General features: G+C 41.1%; 1 protein-coding gene across 1 annotated transcript in view; it reads left to right on the top strand.

Moving 5' to 3' along the window:
* The first annotated feature begins 3,304 nt into the window (after positions 1-3,304).
* Positions 3,305-10,698, top strand: part of GREB1L (GREB1 like retinoic acid receptor coactivator) — a 115,755-nt gene continuing 108,361 nt past the window's right edge. The window contains 2 exon segments of the mRNA XM_067546856.1: positions 3,305-6,005; positions 6,231-6,428. Coding sequence (XP_067402957.1) covers positions 5,849-6,005; positions 6,231-6,428 — 355 coding nt within the window. The 5' untranslated portion in view covers positions 3,305-5,848.

The raw sequence follows: 10,698 nt of genomic DNA, 5'->3' as shown, positions 1-10,698 counted from the left end.
TACAGGGCCACTGGGGATCTACACACCAGGACAAAAGAGACAATTTAGTCCCCAATCCCAGCATAGACCACATAGATCTCAGTAACAACCTCAACACCACTATGAGCCACAAAGAAATAAAGGGAAATTTCCTAAGCGTAAACCACCTGCCCCACAATCTTTTGTCCCAGCCCTCTATGTACAAACACCATTTTTGACAGGTGAGTCAAAGTGCCATTACACCACTCCCCCTGACTGATACAGCCGACCAATGCTTTACACCCATTTAGCTCCCAATTGGCAGCATTCCTCAGTGCCTGGGAACACACAACATCAGACTGATGGGTTCCAGAGATCGTTTGAACTGGGTACTCCATCCATTTTACCTCCCTATCCCCTACACAACACCCATCCCTGTGCCTCTTCAGGGACCCCTCTCATGAGAGTTTACTGCAACAAGAGGTAGATTATCTCCTCCAGTTAGGAGCCATAGAACCAATAGCATCTGCGAGGCAAAGGGTTCTATTAAAGTTATTTCCTAATATCCCAAAGGAAGGGAGGTTGGAGACCCATACTAGACCTCAGCGCTCTCAACAAGTTTGTCAAGGCTCAAAAATTCAAGATGGTCACCTTATCAATGATCATTCCAGCGTTGGAAGAGGGAGACTGTTTTTTGTCCCTTGACCTTCAGGGTGCCTATTTTATCTGAATCTCATATCCTCAATCCTACCGACTCTCAGATGATTTATCAAATTCAGTTTGGAACAAGACCACTGCCGATACAGAGTGCTCCCCTTGGGGCTATCATGGGCCCCTAGAGTATTTTCCAAGGCTCTGTAGGTGGTGGCCATTCACTTGCGCTTCCAAGGGATCATGATCTACCCTTACCTGGATGATTGTCTCCTCAGAGCCCAATTTCTCCAGGAGGCTCACCAAGTCACCCGTGCACTTGTCACTGATGCACTTGTTTCCAGAACTGGGCATACAGCTCAACGCCCAGGAGTCAACCCTCATTCTAGTGTAATGCCTGGAATTCATAGATGCCGACTTCAACTTGCTGCAGATCAGAGCCTTCTTGCCTCAACGCAGTTTCCGATCCTTAGCCATGCACATAGAGACAGTTCAAAGCAACACAGAAATATCAGACAAACTCTGCCTCCAACTTCTGGGGCATATGGCAGTGAGCACAGCGGTGATACCATATGCCAGGCTTCACATCCAATGTGTCCAAATGTGGTTCAGCTTGGTTTACAGACCAAATAGGGACAGTCTGGACAAATCCCTGTCACAACCTATCAGGATCAAGAACTCCTTAGACTGGTGAAAGGACCCAGTCAACATTTGAAAAGGGATCCCCGTCTCTCAAACCTCACCGTCATTGCTCCTCACCACTGACGCATCACTCATTGGTATCTAAGTGGCCTGATGACACAAGGCAAGTGGTGGCTCACGGAGATGTCCTTACATGTCAATTTCCTCAAGCGAAGAGTGGTCAGGAACACCTGTGCCCATTTCCTCCCATTGATCACAGGATCACACACAAAGATCCTAGCAGGAAAATAGCTTGTATGTACTACATCAATTGACGGGGGGAGCCAAGTTGCAGAAGCGGAATTGGTGTATCTCCCACGATGTTACACTGTCTGCAGCTTACCTCCTGGGCACCCACAACTCAATAGCGGACAGTCTGTCATAAATTCTTACGGGAACATGAGTGGGAGATAGATCCAACAGTACTTCACGACTTATTCAGATGATGGGGGACATTATCCATGGACCTGTTTCCCACTCACCTGAACAAGAAATGTCCACACTACTGCTCCAGAGTGGGAATGGGTCAACATTTTCTAAGTGATGCTGTCCTCCTCCCCTGGAACAGGGATCTTCTCTATGCCTTTCCTCTGTTTCCCCTACTGTTGAAGGTACTGTTGAAAATAAAAAGAGAAGGCGCCTACATCATTCTGATTGCTCCTACTTGGCCGAGACAGACCTGGTACCCTTACCTGTCACAGTTTGTGATGTGCCCACTGATCCATCTCCTGGCCATTCTGCACCTGCTCTTGCAGAACAGAGGACGTAACCTATATCCCAACTTGGGGATTCTCCATTTCAAGGCATGGCCCCTGCTTGGTTCCAACACCTAGAAAGCTCCTGTTCAAGGGAGGTACAAGAATTGTGTTGCACAGTAGAAAGTCCTCAACTCAATGTACTTACCTGAAAAAATGGTCCAGGTTTCAGATTTAGTGTTCTTTCCAACAAATCGCACCAACATCTGTGACTTTTCCACATATCCTAGGCTATACATTGACTCTAAAGAAATTGGCTCTGTCTCTAAGCTCTCTCAGGATTCACCTGGCAGCTATAACAGCTCTCCACCAGCCTGTTGAGAGATATTCATTTCTGTCACACCCAACCATTAAAAAGTTCCTCAAGAATATAGTAAACCTCTTCCTGCAACCTTGACTTCCTACTCCCATAAGGGGACCTAAACCTACTACTGAAAGGATTGAGTAGACCTCCCTTCGAACCCATGGCCACTTGTTCACTGATGTACCTCTCCATGAAAATGGCTTTCCTGATAGCGATTACCTCAGCCAGAAGAATAGGAGAGATAGCGGCTTTGATGGCACATCCCCCATACATAGTATTCTTTTGGGACAAGGTTATGCTCAGGCCACATCCAAAATTCATCCCTAAGATAATCTGTTTCACATGGATTAATTGATTCACCTTGCAATCTTTTACCCCAAGCCTCACTGAGACAACAGGGAGGCTATATTACATACTCTAGACGTCAGGCGAGTCCTGGCCTTCTACCTGGACAGGATTAAAGCCTTCAGGAAGTCCCCTAGGCTTTTGCTCTCTTTTGCGGAAAGATCCAAGGGATCAGCAATATCAGCCCAAAGGCTCTCCAAATGGATCTCAAATTCCATCAGACAGTGTTACCAAGTTCGCAGTATGACCCCTCCAGATTCTATTCATACATGCTTCACAAGGTTGATATCCTCATCCATCACCTTCTTCAAGAATGTCCCTATCTCAGAGATCTGTAGTGGTGACATGGACGTCAGCCCATACTTTCGGAGAACACTATGTGGCTACTGGGGACTCCACTGCTGATGCCATCTTTGGCTCCACAGTGCTGTCCTCTTTAACTGACTTGACTGTAAAGTCCCAGCCCTCTGGAAAGGGTACTGTTTGGGAGTCACCTGCAGTGGAGCCACCCATAGGGACACAACTCGAAGAAGTAGTTATTCACCTTGTGCTGTAACCATGGATCTTTGAGATGTGTCATCCTGTGAGTGTTCCGCAATCTGCCTTCCTCCCCTCTACTTCAGAGTTCTTGTCAATGATTCTGTGATGGAGAAAGAACTGAGGTGGGTTAGCCCAGGTGCGCTAGCTAGCCTTGTGGTGCAGCAGGAGGAGAGACCACGCATGTGCAGGCCTGACTAACACTGCTACTGAAGTTCTCCAGTCAGCAGCGCAGAGATGTAAACACACTGACAGTGGAGCATCCGTAGGGATACACACCTCGAAGAACCATCGTTACTGCACAAGATGAGTAACTGCTTTTTCTGAATGTTTTTTATTTTTTAGACGTTTAGAGTTTTATTTTTAATATGACATTCTAGTAAAGTTCTTTTTGCTGAAATTATGTATATACATAAAAGCTCTATTGTATGAGTTAAGGATGGATGTACTTGACACACAACTTCAAAAGCAAAGAAACAAAATATTAATCAGCCTAACTGTACATACTGGTTGAAATTCTGACACTGCTGAAGTCAATGGGAGTTTTTCTGTTGACTCCATTGGAGTCAGGATTTCACTCATCTATTCCTCCACTGCATGTGCAAATGAACACCACAAAGGTCAGGACAACCTTAATTCTGCTCTAGTTAGGATGTCTACTTTCCAGCACCTCCTTGCTCGCCCCACCTCCCTAACAATATTTTACCATGACCATATGTATGCATGGCACTTTACAAACAGAATGAAGACAATAATCTGTCTTGGTACATATATGGGCCCCATGTCGTAGTCTCAGATCACCTCACTATCTTTTTAATGTATTTATCCTCATAGTGCTCTTGTGAGGTAGGGAATTGCTGTTTATCCATATTTTTCAGATGGGGAGCTAAGGCACAGAGAAATGGAGTGACTTTCCCAAGGTCACACAACAAGTGTGTGGTAGAACAGTGACTTGAACCTAGGGTTTCCAAGTTCTGTGCTTGCGCCTTACCACAGGACCATCCTTCCTGTTGCAATATCCTTCCTGACATAATGATTAATACTGTATATAGTGCTTTTCATCAGTAATGTTTAAAGTGCTTTACAAAGAAGGTCACCATCATTATACTCATTTTACTGAGGCACAGGTTAAGTGGTTACCTAGCAGGCCAGTGGCCAAATTAGGAATTAGAGCCCAGGTCTCCTGAGTCCTGGTCCAGTGCTGTATCCAATAGGCCACACTGCTTCCCTAATCATAAAACTAGATGGCATCAGGAAGGTGGAAGGGGAATAAGGTCAAGTGGTAGCTTGTTTTGCACTTATTCCTTTTTTTCTGATTTTAAATAAATAGGTAGAAGTTAACTTAGTTGTAATAAAATTCTACAATAATTCAGTCACCAGTATTGTCTATTATTAGTGGATGCTGAGTTGCCATTATGTTTTTGGAATATTTTCAGTGTGCTATGACAACCCAATCAAATGGCAGAATTATAGTTCGGTATTTTTTTCCCCACTTCACTGTAAAATCTTACTTGCCCGCACCACTACTTAATGTTTAAATCTGAAAATGTATTCAGCACCATTAGAGACATCAGTGAAATATGACAGCTACCAAATAGCCCTCTAGAATACAGAACAAGTTATGGTTTAAAGTGCAATTTATCCATCTGTTAACTTCATGTATTTTAATACATTCACTATCAAATAAATGAGTGGAAAGATTAACTCTTCATAAATTTGATTGGTTTAATGCGTGCTGGTGAAAAATGTAATGTGTAACTTAAAATACGAACATTTCACAGCTTTGCCTGTTGTTTGTATTCATTGTTTGATGGAAAACTTGTTATATCATTAGTTGTAAGATTGAGATTATCTAGTCATAATTATATTGGTACTTCTTGGTAAGTACAGAAATACCACAAAACCCACTACTTGCAATGTATTAGCCTTGCATTGTTTATGAAAAAAGGTCAAGAGTTCTGAAAATACTGGCTTTTCAGATACTGTAACTTGATATTGGCCGTGGAAAGAGACTCCATTAGATGTCTGTGTGTACAGTTGCTCTGCTAACATAGCTTTTTCATAGGTATAGTCATGCAGCCACACTGCTGGACAATTTCTGAAGTAAGCTAATTTTGTAAATTCTGCGTGTGCCTATGTTCTCTGTCACAGCTCACTCTCCCAAATCCCAGAAGATACAGGTAAAGAGAATAAAAGCAAGATTACATACCTCATGTACTAAACCTCAATTCACATCACTTCAGATGATTTTATTTGCCCTCTAAATTCTACATCAGGTAGATTCTTGAAGCTGTTGAGATAAAATTTAAGGGGAAATTGGTGTATAACCAATGTATTTAAGATGGGCTAACTGTAGTAGTAGTAGCTGTTATTGAAACAAGCAAATAATGGAGGCGTCCAGAGCCAGACAGGAACAAACTCTACTATTTCAAGATGTTTTTTTCACTGCATTTTGCATTAATTACTAAATGCTGCTAATGTTGATCCTTCATGGGTACTATATGGGATATTCATTCATTCATAAATGATCTGTTTGAACAAATGGTATCTGTGTAGAGATATTTCCCTACCAACCTCCTTTTTTTTTTTTTTTTTTTTTTTTTAATTTTTTTTTATCATGGGGAATTCATATGCAGGGCAACTGAAATCAGCCCGTTTTGAAGAAGCTCTTCACAACTCTATAGAAGCCTCTCTGAGATGCAGTAGTGTTGTCCCACGGCCAATCTTCTCACAACTCTACCTAGACCCTGACCAGCCTCCTTTCTTGCCAGAAGGTAACTATGCAAGTATGGCACACTTCGGTTTGTCATTTTTTCTCCAAAGAAAAAGGGCTCTCTAACTCTGAGGAGATGATGATTATAAAACACTACAGTTCAGTTCATTCTTTTGACATAAAATCCATATTTTATTTTGTGCCTCCATGGTATTTTGTTTGAAAGCATAGTATTGCTTTGAACTGGTGTGAATGTGGAGATGATTCTGTTTTGTATTCTTTTCAGATGTGAAACCAAAGGTGGAAGAATTGGACAAAGAATTAGTACATCGGTACACGCAGAATGGTAGTCTGGATTTTTCTAATAACCAAACTGTTAATGAAATGGAAGATGAAGAAGAGGAGGAAGACATGTCAGATTCAAGTAGTCCACCGATCCCATATTCACAAAAACCTGCCCCAGAGGGGTCTTGTACTACTGATGGTTAGTTCTCATTTCTGTACTTAAATTAATTCTCACTGTAATCTGTAGCATTCAAGGTTAGAAACTAGTAATAAAGGAAACTGATCAAATTAATATGCTGAATTGTGAAATTGCCTGGTGTCCAAGGCAGTGATTTTTATAATGGGAACAGTAGTGCAATCCTTACTCACATGACTAGACCTGTGACCAAATTTTGGCTTTGGACTGAGACTGCATTCTCAGTTATGGCCCAGAATAGAATTTAATGTAATAATTTTAAAACAAAAAAGGTTAACTAGAGGCTTTTTTCAAGCATTAAAACTACTTTTAAAAGCTAATAAAAATTATACCAGTTGACTGTGTGAGTAACTAACATAGACGGTCAGCCCCATGCTTTGACATGAATTTGTAGAATTCCAAAGGATTTTTAAACAGCTGTTTAAAAATATAGCTAACATTTATCAGGGAAATATTGAAATAAGGGGGTTACATACAGGGTATAAAAAGGAATATATTGTGAGCATTGCTTTAGGCTCATTATGGCCCTTGTTTAGTTAGTAAGAGCCAGATTGTGAACATGTTGCTCACATTAGTGAGCATTTACTCAGGTGAGTATCACCATTGATTTAGAAAGGGGTGCTTATGTGAGTGTCTGCTTACCAGTGTAACAGGTTCAGAGTCACCCCTAATTTTTTTAAAAGGTAAACAGAATTGTTGATGGCTAATTATTGTAAATGTGAGTAGTAAGGAAGTGGTGTCAGATATTGTATGGATAGAGTTGTTGGGGAGATAGCTATTAGGAGTAAATATTAAGTAACTGGTTTATATTGTGACTGGTATGATATACTACAGACCTAAAAAATTCCTTTAAAGAAAAGAACCTCTTCATAACTATTATATAAACTTCCAAATTTAAAAATAACTTATGTTAATATCAAATTTCTGCTGGATTGTTGGTCTCTTTGCAATGTTTGTCATTAAATAGTCATTGTTTGCCAACAGCACTATAAACATTTCTGCAGTAATTAGTTGCAAATGTTGACTTTAAAAAAAACAAACTTAAATATTTGTCCCCTCTGAATCAATCTGTCTTAAGTGGGCATGTTTGTCCGCCTAAAAAATGGAACCCCAAAAGCCTCAAATCCAAAAAGCTGACTATTATCAGAAATTGGGGAAAGTTACTGAGAGTGGTTTGTTGTGATATAATATTCACATTGCCTGGTGTTTTCAGAGGGTTTTTTTTGTTTGTTTTTTGTTTTGTTTTTTGTTTTAAAACTACTTTCAGACTGATTTTAGATCTGGGAATGACACAGAAACCAAGTTGGTCTCACTGGTTGATGGTTTTGTAGCAACAGACTAAGATCAAGTGCCTATGTTAAGTCATTTAGATCTGCTACAGTGTAGAATCCTGTTTGTCATGATGATGCAGCGCTGACATGTCCGTGCAACTTCGCAGGAATAGATATAATGGCATTGTTGTTTTCTGTCCAAGTGGATTCTGATGCTTTGGGCAATTGCTTCCTTGCTCTTAGGGTTCTCTCATTTGGGTACTCCTGGTTTTATTTTTTCACCTTCCTGTTCAATGTGTGCATGTGAGACTGTTGGGATGAAGTGTTCTCAGAACGTTAGTGGAGTTATTTTGGTACCTCTATTTCATTGGATTGGTTGTGTGGGTTCCCAGGGACTGGCCAAGGTCAGGGCTTGGATGACAGCTAGTTGGTAGAAGTACACTCAATTAAAGCCATAAAGCAATATTGGTGGATTGTGAGAAACAATGTGAACAGACGATGGAAGTGCTTATGGTCCCTTCAGGTGTGGAAGTGTATCTGCCTTTGGTTATTAAGTTGCACAACCTTGGGGACCGATTGGATCCATGGCTGGCTGCTTCTAGATGTCCAGATAGTAGCAGTTGTCAGGATTGTTCCTTTCCATCTTTGGCGAAGAGAATGTGATCTTTCCTTTCCTATACAAACTGTGCCACAATCATCCATGCCTTTCTCACCTCTTGTCTGGATTACTGTACGTTGCTATCTTTGGGGCTACACTTGAAGATTTGGATACTTTTAGTGCGGGTAGGTGCTCAGATACCTGGGTGCTGAGTGCAATGTAAACATCTACAGTAAGCCTGCATATTGTACTCAGTAGGGTTTCACATGTGAAGCATTTTACATCTGTGTTCTTTAGTTTGTAGTGCCTTCAAAGTCATTTGTGTGTGCCATTCTGTTTGTTGGTTTTGACTTACAAAGCCCACTTAGATTTTGAGTCCTGGTTACCTTATACATAGACTCTGAATTGACAATTGAGATAAGTTGCAGTGTTGAAGATCCCTGGATGTGTGTTTCTGAGGAGATGGAGGGATGTGGTGTAAGTGGAAGGATCTTGACTCTGGAACTCACTTTCCTCTTTGGTCTGATAGAGCACAGATGTAATGATTATTTGGGGGAAGGGGTGTTGCAATGCCTGTCTATCTCGGGGCTCATCAATCGGAAGTGACAGAGGAAGAGACAGAAAAAGAGAGCTGGGTTTATTAGTCAATCACAGGATGACTGTGCCTCCAATGTGATGTGGTCATGAAAAAGGCAAATATTGATCCTAGGATGTGTTTCCAGTAGAGATAGGGAAGTATTAATGCTATTGTACAAAGCACTGGTAAAAAGCACTTGTCTGGAATACTGTGTACAGTTCTGGGCACCCATGTTCAAGAAAGCTGAATTCAAACTGGAACAGCTGCAGAGAAGGGCTACTAGGATGATCAGAGGAATGGAGAGCGTATTTTGTGAGTGGAGACTAAAAGAGCTTGGCTTGTTTAGCCTAGCAAAATGAAGGCTGAGAGGGGAATATGATTGCTGTCTATGGTATTTCTAAACAGTTCCTGGGAGTGAATCTCACAGCCTGAGTTAACAGACTTGTGGTGGCAGAACTGACACAAGTTCACTAGAAATAGCAATGTGGTTGTTTGGTTCAGGCGGGAGCTCGAGCTTGGGCTCTAGGGAGTGGGGTGGGCTTCAAAACACCATCCATACAGCTATTTTAAAAACGTTAGCACAAGTCCTACTAGTGGACCCATGGTGGGAGGTTCATGCCCAGGTGCCGTGTAGACATATCTGATATATACATCGGGGGGTAAAAGACAGGGAGGGAGAAGAGTTATGTAAGTTAAATTACAATGTTGGCACAAGAACAGGGTATAAATTGACCATGAATAAATTTAGGCTGGAAATTAGAAGCAAGTTTCTAAACATCAAAGGAGGGAGACTCTGAAACAGCCTTCCAAGAGGAGTAGTGGAGGCAAACAACCGAACTAGTTTTATGATGGATTGTGTTGAATGTATGAATGGGATGTTCTGACAGAGTTGTCCAAAATAGAAGAGGATTAGACTCCAGGATCCAGGAGATCCCTTTCAGTTATATGTCTTATGTTCCTATTCAGGATTTTTCTGAAGATGCTGGGTAGGTGAGCAGGGATTTTATTTTTTTGATTGGCGAGGGAAGAAATTTTAAAACATTGCTGACATTTCATAAGAGTAGTTGTAGACTGATATTCATTGATTCTGTGGCCAGAAGAAACCATTGTGATTTTCTAGTCTAAGGCTTCTGCATGATACAGGCCATATAACTTCCCCAGAATAATTCCATTTGAATGAGAGCATATTTTTTTTTAAATCCACTCTTGATTTTTAAAATTGCCGGTGATGGAGACTCCACCATGACCCTTGGTAAATGTTTCCAATCATTAATTTCCTTCACCGTTAAAAATGTATCCTTTATTTCCAGTCTGAATTTGTCCAGCTTCAACTTCCAGCCATTGAATCTTATCTGCTAGATTGAAGAGTGCATTATCCAATATTTGTTCCCCATGTATGTGCTTATAAACCATGATCAAGTCACCCCTTAATCTTCTCTTTGTTAGACTCAAGTTGTGTCAAGCTTATCTCTGTGAAGTATGTTTTCTAATCATTCTCTTGGCTCTTCTCTGAACCCCCTCCAATTGGTAGATTGTGTGTAATGTTGTAAGTTCATGGGTACCCAAACATGTTCATTTTCTAGACCATGTCTAAATAAAGAAATTGACTTGGTGACCACCTTTCTGCCTGTTGTGATCATACAGACCACCTGACCTTCCATTTTTTCATTGCATGGTGTACCTGACGCAACTACAGAAGTTGCTTATGTAGAAAAGTAACATTAGGATAGAATTCAAAATAATAGTTGAAAAATTAAAAGTTGACATCGGTGGGGCTGCTCAGGGTGCACCAAGCTGAACATGTACTAGATTGGGTTCGTGGTGCCG

This window comes from Emydura macquarii, unplaced genomic scaffold, assembly GCF_026122565.2.
Source record: "Emydura macquarii macquarii isolate MOO-44397 ecotype Brisbane River unplaced genomic scaffold, CSIRO-AGI_Emac_v2 contig_212, whole genome shotgun sequence".
NCBI lineage: Eukaryota > Metazoa > Chordata > Testudines > Chelidae > Emydura > Emydura macquarii.
The sequence above is the reverse complement of the archived record's forward strand: the minus strand, read 5'-3'. Positions and strand labels throughout refer to the sequence as shown.